This window comes from Ochotona curzoniae, unplaced genomic scaffold (genome assembly GCF_017591425.1).
Source record: "Ochotona curzoniae isolate NIBS_2020 unplaced genomic scaffold, NIBS_Ocur_1.0 contig_4514, whole genome shotgun sequence".
Classification (NCBI taxonomy): Eukaryota; Metazoa; Chordata; class Mammalia; order Lagomorpha; family Ochotonidae; genus Ochotona; species Ochotona curzoniae.
The window spans coordinates 5363067-5377951 of NW_024466312.1; the positions used below are offsets into that span (position 1 = coordinate 5363067).

Sequence of the window (14885 nt, forward strand, 5' to 3'; positions counted from 1 at the left end):
AGTTGGCAGTTTCAGATAACAGTTCTACTACCCACCCAGACTTTCTGTATCTGCTACATAAACAGAACCAATTAACACAACATTTTTTTTATATGCTTCTCCCCAGTTCCTTTCTGATGACTTCACTCACTAAATTCAAACACTGGTTTACTGGTTAACGATCAATTGTTACTTCTGTTAAGCAACTGAGGCACCAGTTGTCAACTGTGTAATGAGTTTTTTCTTGCAGAAGATTAAAACTAAAACATTCTCACATGATCAGGAAGGATTATGAACTGATGACTGCCCCGCTGTAGGAGTATTCCACTTGTTCAATACCAATAAAAATAAATCTGGAAAAACTACACTCTTTGCATTGCACAGGACTTCCATACCTGTACATAGGCTGATTTTTTATGAGTAATGTTAACACGAACAAAATAAGAATGGAATGCACATTAAAACAGCAGCTAGGTGACCAGCACTGTGGTAAGAAAGGTAAAATCACTGCCCACATGGGTGTCAGTTCATGTTCTGGCTGCTCAACTTGCAAACCTGCTTCCTGCTAATGGCCTGAGAAAAGCAGAAGACCCAAGTGTTTGGGTCCTGTCACCCATGTGGAAGACCTGGATGAAGTTCTTGGCTTTAGCCTGGTCCAGTCCTGGCTGTTGCAGTCACCTGGGAAATGAATCAATACATGGAAAGAACTGTCTCTCTCACTCTTTAAGTCTTCAAATAAAAATAAATAAATCTAAAACAAAACAAAGCAAAGCAGACAGGAAAAAGCACCTACTTAGAGTGGTTCAATTCTATTTTTCCAATAAGCAATGAAAATTTAAAGAGGCAATAGAAATGCAATAACATGACAAAGTAACAGCCAAATGGCCTCTTGTTTGAACATGCAATGTACTATGATAAAAGCATGTAAAATTTTGCACATTCGTCTCTGGAATTCTCACAAACCGAATACCATTCAACCAAACTTCTCTGTTAGCAGTGGCAGAGGAAACAGTGAGCCTGTACCACAAAAGCTCTTATTAAAGAAACTTACGATGAGGAGTCATTTTCCTTAGGGTAATCTTCATTCAGCTCTGAGCCAGATGATAGCATTCTTTTTCTCTTCTCAGTACTATCAAGAACACATGAAAAAAAGATCAGCTTTAAAACTTATTCATATCATTAAAAATAACATAGTATTTGATGACTACTACCTAATTCTTCATATAATACATAAAATTAATTTCTTTCTTTGAGAGAAAAGGGGAGAGAAGGAGCGCCTAACTACTGGCTCAATCCAAAATGCCCACAATGGCAAAGCCAGCGCCAGGAGCTGGGAATGCATTCAGGGCTCCAATATAATTTAGCGGGAATCCAACAACTTGAGCCATGACCACTGTTGCTCAGAGTCAGCACTGGGAAACAAACCCAGGAACTCTGATGCATGATATGTTAATTGGTAACTTAAATAATCAGTTCAACATTTTATTTGAATTAATATTCTTGTTAGTGCATAGCTGTTATTACGTTGTTAATATATAGCATGAAGAAACTCTGTTATTTAGTAGATAAATTTTTATCTACTAAAATGTGATCTATATTTCTTTCCTTTTTCTTTTTAAATAATTCACCTATCTAAAGGACCCAAAAGACATTTAGAAACAAATACAGGTAAGACAAATCAATCATTTTTTTTAATTGATTACATTACATTATGTGACAGTTTTATAGGCAGTGGGATTCCCCCGACTCCTCCCCAACCCCCCACATGGCGGATTCCTCCACCTTGTTGCATTACCACAGTTCAAATTCAGTTGAGATTCTTTCATTGCAAGCATCTACCAAGTATAAAGTCCAGCATCTTATTGTCCAGATAAGTTCAACGGTTTCTTGGGGAGACCATGGGGAATTGGAGTGCCTTCGGAGGCCGAGAACTCTGAGGTCACCCACCCCCATTTGGATCTACCACATGGGATGGAAGAAGCCCAAATCCTGTCTTGCAGGATCCAAGGTCATTGGAACAACAACCAGGAGCACTGAGCGGTCCACAGAAACACAAGAACAGAAAACTTCCTTCGGAACTAGGGAGAGGAGCTTTTTCTGGTCCTTGCTTGGTTCCGACTTTGGGTTCCCACCCTCACTGGCAATGACCATCAGGATCGCTCCAGAAACCCCTCAAAACTAACAAACAAACAAACAAATTAGAATAGACAGACAGAGAATAACAAGGAAAGCTTAGAAACAGACAGGAAACGGTCAGCGGGGTTGCACTTACAACTCATTGGGTGGGCCACAAAGATTAATTACTCCTCAAATCAATCATTCTTACCGGTTTTCTAATAATCCTGCTCTAAGAGGAGATGGTGTAGATGTCAAAGAAGGAACTGAACGAGGGACAGCCATTCCACTACCAGGTACAGCCTTAACTGATCCTCTACTTGGACTACCAAGAACTTTTCTAAATGGAATATCATCTCTAGCTTCAAAACTTCCTCTTTTTGAAGAAACCTGTAAGAATAAAGCAACAGTTAAATCTTTAAATTAGAATTCTTTTAAATATTTGTTTGTCATTTGATAAGCAAAGTTACGGAGAGAAGCAGAGACAGAGAGATATCTCCCATATGCTATATCACTCTGCAAATACATGTAATGGCAAGAACTGAGCTGATCCAAAGCCAGAAACCAGGAGCTTCTCCTGGGTCTCTTACACAGGTTCAAGGGCTTAAGGACATGAGCCAACTCCTGATGCTTCTCCATGTTATCAGTAGGACGCTGGGTAAGAAATGGAGCAAGCTAGGACATGTACCAGAGCATATACAGGATATAGTGTGGGTGCCACAAGCAGCTTAGCTGATTCCACCATAGCACTGGCCCAAACTGGAATACTTTCAGAGCAGCTGATTGTCATGGGAACAACTTTAAAAAATGTTAACTGGAGACACATATTTTACAGGTTCTAGCCTCATCAGTCTGGGGGGAGGTCAATTTTTAAGTATTGTTTTTCAAAGCATTCCAGGTAACTCTAACACACAGTCATTGGCATGAGAAAATGGATTTGATCCTTTCCTATAGCATTCTTATAAACACAAAAATTTCATCACATACTTGGAGGCAGAAGGCAAGAGTAGGCTTTTATTTATTAACTTAAAATGACAAACACATGGTTCTAGTGATAACCATAAGAACTGACCCTTGGGGGACGGGGGAGGGGCCTGGCATGATGGTTTAACTGGCTAATCCTCTCTCTGCTAGCACTGGCAGCACATACGTGTGCCTGTTTGTGTCCAGGCTGATCTAATTCTCACCCAGCTCCTTGTTTATCACCTGTGAAAGCAGAGGAGGATGGCTCAAATGCTTGGGCCCTTGCATCCATGCAGGAGATTCAGAAGAAGCTCCTGGTTTTGGACTGTGTCAACTCTGGCTGCTGTGGCCATTTGGGCAGTAAATCAGTAGATGCAAATCCTTTCTCTTCCCTCCCTGAAAATCTGCCTTTCCAACAAAAATAAATTAACAACAACAACAAAACAAAAATAAAAAAATAAAAAAAAAAAGAGAGAGAGAGAGAGAAGAAGAACAGAAGAACTGACCCTTGCAGACACTGGTTGCTATCATCAACCTATTTGTACTCATTAGTCAATACTCTTGAAACAATACAAATAGCTTTGAAAAATCTAAATTTGAACAGTTTAAAAAATATTGTGGAAAATGTATATTTATGAAACAACTGTGTATGGATTTCAAAGATGTTATTGGCATTAAAATGAATTTATTTTTAAATTCCATTTTCTAGAATATTTTGAAATGACAGGACAAGCAAATTGAGATAGAAAATTTACTCTACTGACACAGCAAGAGCATTCAGAGATGTAAACATGTTAGCAAACAATGCTTCAGATCAACATTTTGCCAGTTGAGCTTCATATATATGGTAAGACCTACAAGATTCTTCTACTCAAGATGTTCAATGACTTTCTTATGACAGAATTACAATCAGCAAAGGAAATCTGAAATTTCCAAGGCCATCTAACTGAGTGCTTTAGAAGAGCATAAATTTACCTTCAAGTGTGTGATAAATTCTCAAAAATTCACAAATCCAGTTATTTAAAATTACAACAATAAATGTAAAATATTTGGTAAACATCCTTGTGGCAGTACTAGAACTGTCAAGCATTACCATCTAAACTCTATTTCTTGGAATTATCTTACAAGAATTTTCATAGTTACCATTTTTTGAAATGCTAAAAAACACAAACAAACCTGGGTATCTGAGTAAGAAAGTTGTCTGATCGTCTCCTTCTGTGAGGCTCTGCTACCCAGGATGGCTCCAAAACTCCCAGATCCCTGAGAAGGTTTAATGGCTGGTAACAAAAACAGAAACCAGTTACACATCAAACTGCCCATCAACTCTTTCTCAAATAACATATAGTACAGTATTGAAAACGTAGAGCTGGGCCTGGCAGCGTGGCCTAGTGGCTAAAGTCCTCGCCTTGAACACGCTGGGATCCCATATGGGCACCGGTTTTAATCCCAGCAGCTCCACTTCCCATCCAGCCCCCTGCATGTGGCCTGGGAAGGCAGTCGAGGACAGCCCAAAAAGCTTTGGGACCCTGCACTCGCATGGGAGACCTGGAGGAAGTTCCTGGCTCCTGGTTTCGGATTGGCACAGCACCGGCCATTGAGCTCACTTGGGGAGTGAATCAACGGACGGAAGATCTTCCTCTCTGTCTCTCCTCCTCTCTGTATATCTGACTTTGTAATAAAAATAAATAAATCTTAAAACAAAAAACAAAAAACAAGGAAGGTCAAAGAGAACTTAAAAAAAAAATCTCGGGCAAAACAAACAAAAAAAACAAACTGGCAGGAACATGAAATAGCGGGTCAGGCGGCGTGGCCTAGTGGCTAAAGTACTCACCTTGAATGCATTGGCATCCCATACGGGCGCCAGTTCTAATCCCGGCAGACATGCTTCCCAACCAGCTCCCTGTTTGTGGCCTGGGAAAGCAGATGAGGACGGCAAAAGCCTTGGGACCCTGCACCTGTGTGGGAGACCTGGAAGAGCTCCTGGCTCCTGGCTTCGGATGGGCGCAGCACTGGCCACTGCAGTCACTTGGGGAGTGAATCACTGGATGGAAGATCTTCCTCTCTGTCTCTCTTCCTCTCTGTATATCTGACTTTGCAATAAAAAAAATAATTATAAATGAATCTTTTTTTTAAAAAACATGAAATACGATAAAATCTACAAAGAAAAAATGTTAGTTTCCCATACAAATACTTGATAATTAACACTATATAAATACCTAGTGACACTAGATGCCAAGAAAACACGTAGAAAGTGACAGGTATGCCTCTAATAACCCCCCCTTTTTTTTTAATTGGAAAGGCAGATATACAGAGAAGAGAGATAGAGAGGAAGATCTTCCATCTGATTGTTCACTCCCCAAGAGGCCACAATGGCTGGAGGCGAGCCAATCCGAAGCCAGCAGCCAGGTCCCAGGTCTCCCACGCGAGTGCAGGGTTCCAAGGCTTTGGGCCGTCCTCGACTGCTTTCCCAGGCCACAAGCAGTGAGCTGGATGGGAAGCAGGGCTGCCAGGATTAGAACTGTAGCTCACAGGAGATCCTGGCGCATGGAAGGCAAGGGATTTTAACCACTACACTATCGTGCTGAGACCATAATAACACTTTTTTTAAAAAAAAGATTTATTTTTTTTATTGGGAAAAATTCTCAGAGACGGAGATACAGAGTGAAAGATCTTCCATCCACTGGTTCACTCCCTAAGTGGCTGCAATGGCTGGAGCTAAGTCGATCCAAAGCCAGGAGCTCTTCTGAGTCTCTCATGAAGATGCAGGGTCCCAAGGCTTTGGGCTGTCTTCAATTGCTTTCCCAGGCTACAAGCAGGAAGCTGGAATGAAGCTGAGCAGCCAGGACATGAAATGGCATTCATATGGAATCCCAGCCCATGCAAGGAGAGGACTTTAGACACTAGGCTACTATGCCAAGTCCATAACATACACTCTTCAAGCATTCTCTACTAGTAGAAGTTTATCACATAGAATATATGTCTTCCACTGCAAAGAAATCAACATTAACTCAAAAACATCCAAGATATTGTATAAATGTTAATTTACATTCAGAAAGCATTTTATAAGTACACATTAACTTGGTTAGCAATTTCCTGATGATCATCTGGAATGTGTGGGCTGGATAGTGGAGCTGGTTGGGTTGAACTAGGCTTCAATGCCCATTGACATGTATGAGAGCTGAATGGGATGTGGGACAGACTGGGCTAGTCTGCTGTACATACTGGCAAGCATGGGAACTAGGGCAAGGGGCGGGCCTGGTGGGGGTTATTGTGGGTTGCTCCAACTAGGCTGCAGCGCCCACGTGTTTATGCGAGGGCTGAGTGTGTGCTGGGCAGCACCAGGCTGGACTGCAACACCCACTGGTCCCAGTGGAAGACAGAGCTGGAAATAGAACCAACCCAGCAATTGCAACCACCAGCTGATTGTGGGAATGGACTGTGCTGGGCCCTGTGCTCACTAGCACATACAAGAATCAGGTCTGGGAACACCTCAGACAAAGTTTCTTTGGGGATTTCCCCAGTCAAAATGCTAGACTCGGAACCCTAACCAAGAAAAGAGAGAAGACAGAACAGGTCAATCAACCATCTCAGCTATATGTTGGCAGCGAAATACAGGCAAACGGAGACTCTATGATGGTCTATGCCAATCAGTGGATTCTTCAAAGACCTCATCGTGCTTGGAGTGGCAAGATTGGCAGCAATTTCTAACTGGTGAACTATCAAAACCACTTGAGCAAGAACCTTGGAGCATACCTTACATGCGGGACCTGGGGAGGGTGGGAAATTGGGTGGGTCTTCTCCCTTAATACCCCCCTTTAAACATGAAGGAAACAATATGGAAATAATAGTCTTACCCACTTTCCTATAGCTCTTGAACCTTTTTACCCCAATTAACTATGTAAAGATTGTCAAAAATATAATAAAAAAAATTGTCAAAAAAAATTGCAAACAATGGCAGTCATTAGATGTAACAGTTAAGAATCTACTTAGGACATTGATATCTCATATTTGAATGCCACATTCAAATTCTTGTCTCTCCTTTAGATTCTTTTTCCTGCTGACGTGCACACTGGGAAGCAGCAGAGGAACCAGGATTGAAACAGGCACTCTGGTGAAGGACATGTGCTTCCCAAGTGGAAAACACCTGCTGTGCCAAACATCTAGCAAAGGACATGACATCTTAAACAAAATTAACTTTAATAGATAATCCTCTCAAATAATCTCTAAGTGCTTACAAAATAGTGAGAATATTTTGTTTTCTGTCAACACTCTTCTCAATGTGACAGATTGAGTGTGCCTTATTTGAAATCTTTTTGGCACCACAACGTTCGATCTCATAGTTTTTCAGATTCTGAAATGTTTCTATACATAGAATGAGACAGAACCCAAACCTAGATACAAATTCCATTCATGTTCCATCCCCAACCCGCACTCTCTCTCACAGATGTCATACATTTATCCAGGGAGCATTTCATATAAAATGTTTAGTGTGCGTGTGTTGACTACAACCCGTTACATGAGGTCAGGTAAGGATTTGCCATTTGTGCCATCATGTCAGCATCCAACAGTTTTCAAATTTTGGAGTATTTTGGATTTTGGATTTTGTTTAGGGATGTTAAGCATGTAATTCAGAGCTTAAGTGTGTTGAGAATTTTTGCTATCTAAGGGACATCTATTTTTTTCCCTAAATCTCCTATATTCAGTTTTGTTCACTTGTCTATGGGGTTGTACATTTCTTACTGATTTACAAAAACAGATCTTTCTGTATTAGCAATATTAATTGTCATGCTGACCAATATTTTCTTCCTTTGTCCATTTTTAATTGCCATAGTTATTTCAATTTTTTACATGAATGATCAGATTTCTCCTTTAATGAATGTTAACTTTTATGGAAGAATGTCTTTTCCAGCCAGAGATTACATTAAAATTCATTCCCTTAACAGTGTTTCTATCATTGTATTAATACCCAAATCTATGATCAGTGAGAAATGTATTTAGAAAAAGGCTGTGAGGTAAGGAACTAGTTTCATTGCCTTCCCCTAAATGGTCAGCTGATTGTCTTGCTCATAGATTACCATTGTTTGTTACTGTCATATTCCTTATCTTACACCCTGTAAAGCATAAAACATCATATCACACATCATATATCATCACAACACTTTGGCGAACTAAGGAAATTAAGCCCAAACGATTTAAGCAACTTGCCCAAGATCATAAAATCAGAGCCAAACACATAAATAGCTACTCTAGTAACATAAATGCCTACATTCATGAGCACTTGATTTTTCTTTTAAGACCTTCCATCTGCTGGTTCACTTCCTAAATAGCTACAGTGGCAGGAGCTGATCTGATTAAGAATCAGGGGCTTCTTCTAGGTCTTCCACATGAGTGCAGGCACCCAGAATTTGAGTCATCCTCCATTGCTTTCCCAGGCTACAAGCAGGGAACTGGATTGGAAATGGAGTATGCCAGGACGCAAACTAGTGCCCATATGGAATGCTGATTTTAGCAGGTAGAAGATTAGCCTGTTGATCCACCATACCGGCCCCAGTAAGAGCTTACTCTTTTTTTTTTTTTTTTTTTTTTGCATTGTAGGCTGGGAAATAAATGAATACAATGGTATTCTCTATCCAATTCTATCTCCTAGCCCCTTTCAACGTCCCAAAGTTTAATTAACAGAGCAGGGAAGAGGCCCTGAACTGAACTCAACATTTGGAAAAGTAAGCAGTTACTCTTAAAAAAGCCCTGGAGGCACATGATGTAACATAGTACAGAAAGCTGTTGTCATCTACACTGGTATGCTATATGGGTACCAGCTTGTGTCCCAGCAACTGCACTTCTGCTCCAACTGCTAATGGCCTAGAGAAGCAACAAAAAATGTTTCAAGTGTTTGGGCCTCCAGTATTCACATGGGAGAACTGGAAGAAGCTCCTGGTTTCTAGCTTCAGTCTGGGCCAGCCCTGGTCACTGCAGCCACCTGGTAGAGTGCTAGCAGATAAAAGATCTCTGTCTCCCCGTCTCAATCTCTCTCTATAACTCCTTTAAATAAATAAAGGAGCTTTTAAGCTAAAGAAAAAAAAAAAAAAGCCCTGAAATCAAGGGCGTAAACTTTATTTTAGGGATAAAGAAACTGAAATCCAGACATGAAGTGACTTGCTCAAAACCAACAAGCAAAGCTAAATTTCGCACTCAGAGCTTTTTAAGCCCAGGGTTTTGCATTGTGCCATTCTGTTCACATTGAGTCCCCAGTCTACTGTGCTTTTTATTTACTATTTTTAAAGACATGCTTTTCTTGCACATATCAATTTTTTTAAGGCAGTGGCTCAATATGATAGAACAAAACAATAACAGAAATGAGGGGATCTTCAAAAAGTTCATGGCCAAGTGTGTATCATGCAACACTATTTACAGACTTCAAAATTTTGTACCAGATAATCTTGCATTTTAATTCCACTTTCCAGAAACTTTTTAACGTACCTTATTGATTTTTTTAATTTTAGTTTCAATTTATTCTTAAATATTTGTTACATAGTTGAGGCAACTGTAGACTGATGCAGGTCTTTGGGTGGGATGGCAAGGAATCCAGGGGGAGGTGATGAGGAAAGACCCTGCCCTCCCTCCTATAACTGCGGGAAAGGAGAGAGCTGTTGTGCCACTCTGTGCTACTAGATCACTTCAGTGTCAGGGGACAGATGGTTCCCTGGTTTTATCCTAAGGAACACAATGAGGAGAAACGTCCTGAGGGTGTTATTTGAATAGTCTTGATTATTCTGAGATGGTGCTGGCTTTGCTGGACCAGGTATTAGATATTACTTCCCATACTTGCCAGCTGTCTGTGTTTCGGTATGTCCATAGCCTTAGATACGTGGTGCAAAATTTTTGCCTATACATTATTAAACTTACGCTTATAAAAGTGCCTGCTCGTAAACAAAGTCCCTGACAAATTCTAAAACCCCAGAATAGCCCAAATTTCAAGTCATGGATACATAATACATAGGTGCTAAATGCCAGACAACCACAGAAGTTTTATAACTAGAAGATGGACAATCCTTCTCTAATTCTGCTTTTTAAATAAATAAATAAAACTTTAAAAATTTTATACAAAAAACAAAACCTCAATTATTATATAGAAGTACTTAAGTTTATCTAACAAAGTAGCTTCTCTCAATTGTAATATAAACCCTCCTCCTTTTTTGTCAGTCCAATTCTCTAGTTTTCTACATATGGGGTCAAGTGACCCGGGGCTAGTGTTGTGCCACAGCTAGTAAACGCCCCTGGGTGCAGGTGTTCCTGATTGCCTAACTGCTCTGGCTAACACTTCAAGATGCCTGGCAAGAGCAGACACCCTGTACTATTACTGGTCTTAGAGGAAACGTTGTCAGTTTTTCATTCATGATGTGACAGTGAGATGGGTTAATGAGTAGTCAGGGTCACCTCTGCTGGAATGAGAGAAGGAAGAGTCTCTAAAGTTTACAAAATGCTTGTTCCTGATAGGTTTTGTCCTTTTGTGTTCACTGTAAACCATTGTTCTGCTACTAAAGACATCACTTCCACCATCTTCTTGGGTCTTTCTGCCCTTGGTTCCCCACTCCTAATGCTATGCAGGAGGCTTCCATCTTTAATAAACCTTTCGTTTTGGGTGGGGGCAATTCCAGGCTCTGCAGAATTGTACCATAAAATTCAAAATTTAAAATACAAATTTAAAAAAAATTTTTTTAAATAAATAAATCCTGTGTTTGCACACTGAAAATTCATTGTCCACATAAATATTCTTTGGTGTGGGATAAGAATTTAGGTGGCTTTTAGTCTTTTCTTTTTTTAAAAGATTTATTTATTTTCATTGGAAAGGCAAATCTACAGAGAGAAGGAGATAGAGAGAAAGATCTTTCTTCTGCTGGTTCACTCCCCCCCAAGTGGCTGCAACAGCTGGAGCTGAGCCCATCCGAAGCCAGGAGCCAGGAGCTTCCTCCAGGTCTCCCATGTGAGTGCAGGGTTCCAAAGCCTTGGGCCATCCTCAACTGCTTTCCCAGGTCACAAGCAGGGAGCTGGATGGGAAGCGGAGCAGCTAGGACACATCCATATGGGATCCCAGTGAGGATTTAGCTACTAGGCTATCGCACTTGGCCTAGTTTTTAGTATTTTCACGTGAATTGTCCTGCAACACTTGGGTATGACATTAACTACGGCTTTTATTATGCTGAATTGATTTTACTCGTTTGTTGAATTCTGTCAAATGCTTTTATACTGAACCATCTTATATCCCAGAAATAAATCCTACTTGGTTGTAGTGCATGTACTCATTTTTTTGTGCTGTTGAACTCAGTTTATTTGTACTCTGCTAAGAATGTTTGAATCAGTATTTATTGGAATATCATCTATAGTCTAGTTATTGTTTTCTTTCTGGTTTTTTTTTTGGGGGGGGGGGAGACTTATTTATTTATTTGAAAGTCAGAGTTACAGAAAGAGAGAGGGATGTTCCATCTACTCCCCGGATGGCAGCAAAGGTCAGGTCCTGGCCAAGCCGAAGTCGAGAGTGTTTTCTAAGTCTACCATGTATGTGGGCAGAAGGGTCCCCTTGCTTTGGCAAGGCCATTAGCAGGAAGCTAAATAAGATGTGGAACAACTAGGATGCAAACCATTGCCCATTTGAGTTGCCAGTGCTGCAGGTGTTAACTTTATTCCCTAAGCAATAACAGTCGAGAGAGATGGAGGGAGGGACAGCATGAATGTGCTCCAAATCACTGGTTCACTCTTTAAATTCCTGTAGTGGCCACAGATGCATCTCACCAAAGCTGGGTGACAGGAATTAATTCTAGGTATCCCACAAAGCTGGTAGGAATCCTTCACTTGAGCCATCAGCATTGTCTCCCAAGGGAACCCATTAGCAGAAACTTGGAGTCAGGAGCCAAACCAGAGCAGTGCAGCCAGGCACCTCAACAAAGGTACCTTATGTGTTCTGTCATATTTCTATCTTTGTTCTCATTCTTTGAAAATTGCTCATGTTAGCCTCTACCTTGGATGCTAGCAAGAGTTCTGGTCAAGTCTTAGCTGATCCACACCCGACCCTGTTCCCATCTGTTCAGGAAAATGGCAGAAGATATGGGAAACCCAGATGGGGGTCTGGGTTCCTGGTTTTGGCCTGGCTTCAAGCATTTGGGGAGTGAACCAGCAGATGGAATGAATATATTTCTTCTCTTTCTCTACTGATCAACTTTTCAAATAGTTAAAGTAAATCTTTAAAAAAAAATTGTTCTAATGTCAACAGCTTGGATGATTAGTGCTCACCTGCATGAAGTCTGTTTTGATGAACTGCATCTAGAAACAACCTCATCTCCTCTGCATCCTTACTTGGTACTTTGTCAATGGACAAGAAGCTGTTATCTTGAAGAGTTAACATCAGGCGACTTTGTTTTGCTCCACTGGGTCGCAGCACCACATTTTTAATGTTATGACTTAGCTAAGCAAGACAAAAGCAAGAGTCTCTTATGAAAAACACGTAACACAGTTAAGTTGTGTAATGAATACTAAAGTTTACATTTTCTAAGTTACATTTCTCATTTTTTCTAGTCATTTCTTTTTCAATCAAGAGAAGTGATTTCTTGAAACATTTATATCAAAGATTTGCCTGGTAAGACACAAACACATCCTATTAAAAACCATTTCATAGAGTAATCCTAGCATTCTTTATTTTATGGTAGGGAATTCTACATTTTCAAATCTAGTTATAAAGTTACAAAAAATAAAAACTAATGAATTAGCAATTGTGTACCATTTCCTTTTAAAGGCAATAGCTGCTAGAATACTGACAAAACTGTTTAGATGGCTGCAATGTAAAAGGATATATTAATAACCCAAGTTGCAATTCAGGAAATAATTTAAAACTCCCAACAAAATATAAAAATTTAACTTTCCCAGTATAAGAATATGTTCCTTTTGCAACTGTCTAAGCAGACTCATTTAGCTTTCACTAAGTTACAAAGACCATGAGCACATCAAAAAACTGTTATTTTAATGATACTTTTCCTCACAACTGGTAACTCATTTTAGCTTCTCTGAGATTTCAAAAATGTGTTAAAAAAGCAATAATTTTCAATTTATCTTGAATGAAATTTTTAAAAAGATTTATTATTTGCTTTTTTAATTGGAAAGTCAGATATACACAGAGGAAGAGACACAGAGAAGTTCTTTCATCCACTGCTTCACTCCCCAAGTGGCCACAAAGGCCAGAGCTGAGCCAATCTGAAGCCAGGAGCCAGGAGGTTCCTCCAGGTCTCCCACACAGGTGCACGGTTTCAAGGTCCTAGGCTGTCCTGGACTGCTTTCCCAGGCCACAAGCAAGGAGTCAATGGGAAGTGGGGCTGTTGGGATTACAGCCAGCACCCACATGGGATCCTGGCGTGTGCAAGGTGAGGACTTTAGCCGTTAGGCTACACGCTGGGTCCTTGAATGAAATTTTTAAAGACTAAATAAAATCATGTAATTACTTTAATAAAGTCTGGCAGCCTTATTCCTTATTTCCCTCCCTTGGCAGGCATGCACTTAGGTTTCTAAAGGTGCCCTTTGCTGAGACACAATTTCTAAACAGAGTAATGAAGTAATAACATAGTTACACTTTTTCTAAAATTAGGAAGAAGCAATCTCTTTCCATTTATACATGGGAATGAAAAAGTTTATAATTTATATCCAAATTTTAAGTGACATTTTTGTAGCTCCAAGGAAGCTTCTAGATTTATGTCCTCGAGAAGAAACTCTAGTAAAACATTCACACACACACACACACACACACACACACACACACACACACACACACACAAAAGACAAAACTGTTTGGTTTACCACTTAAAAAAAATCAAATATTAAAACCCGTATTCATGAACTAATAACAATAATCTTGAACTTGGTCACTTGGTCACCTGCTAGCCTCCGTGATTTTTGCAAGCACCCACATAGTAAGGAGTCCAACTCCTCTATCCTAAGTCTTCGGCTTCTCTGTTAAAGCTGCAGTCCTACTTACCCTCTGAAGGTCTGACATCTCAGACAACGCAACTTTCCCAATCCTCACACACTGCTCCTTTCCCTCTACTGACATTGACAGAGGACATGAAAGGAATGACCATGCATGAAAAAATTAGGACTCTTAATTCTTTTCTCCTTCACCTCCTAAATTTAATGGGTTAAGTCTTCTTGAAATCTTTTCAAATCTTTCTTCTTTCTTCCTTCAGAACTTTCATTTCCCATATAAATTCTTAATCTCTTAGATGCCCTCATTTCCCTACTATATTTTGAAATAAAACCATCTGCTTAGTCTCCAAAGGAATATGAATTTGAGATATTTGCTCCTTAGAACATAAGACCCCTTACAATAAATTGAAAAAATTCAAGATTTGGTTTGGGTGCTGGTGGTGTGGTGCAGTGCGTGAAGCCACCGCCTGTGGTGCCAGCACCCCATTCACTGCTCCAATTCCCTGACATGTATCTGGAAAAGCAGTGGACGATGGCTCAAGTGCTTGAGCCCCTGCACCCATGTGGGAGGCCTGGAAGAAGCCTCTGGCTCCTAGCTTGGGATCAGCCCAGCTGTGGCTGTTGTGGCCTTTGGGGAGTGAACCAGTGGATGGAAGACATCTCTCTCTCTTTCTCTCTCTCTCCCTCTCCACCATCACCACCACCACCTCAATAAATCTTGAAAACATTTAAAGGGTCTGGTTCCTACCTAGTTCTTCAGCTTATCCTCTTGGCATTGACTCTCCAACGCCTATTTATCTTGCCTCGGTTTCTCTGAAATATGTTTACAGCTGACACTGCATTTGGTTACTGTTAAGTTTGATTTC

At 40.3% G+C, this 14885-nt stretch overlaps 1 protein-coding gene and 1 non-coding gene across 2 annotated transcripts in view; both read right to left on the reverse strand.

Annotated features, from left to right (window-relative positions):
- The window catches only part of USP37 (ubiquitin specific peptidase 37), a 78042-nt gene that overhangs the window by 50690 nt on the left and 12467 nt on the right, over positions 1 to 14885 (reverse strand). The window contains exons 3-6 of the mRNA XM_040986514.1: positions 12343 to 12514; positions 4234 to 4334; positions 2306 to 2484; positions 1031 to 1108 (exon numbers count right to left, since the gene is read on the reverse strand). Coding sequence (XP_040842448.1) covers positions 1031 to 1108; positions 2306 to 2484; positions 4234 to 4334; positions 12343 to 12514 — 530 coding nt within the window. The remainder of the gene's footprint in view (positions 1 to 1030; positions 1109 to 2305; positions 2485 to 4233; positions 4335 to 12342; positions 12515 to 14885) is intronic.
- On the reverse strand, positions 8645 to 8775 carry LOC121160618. The gene has a single exon (XR_005884562.1). It is a non-coding gene; the product is annotated as a small nucleolar RNA SNORA36 family (small nucleolar RNA).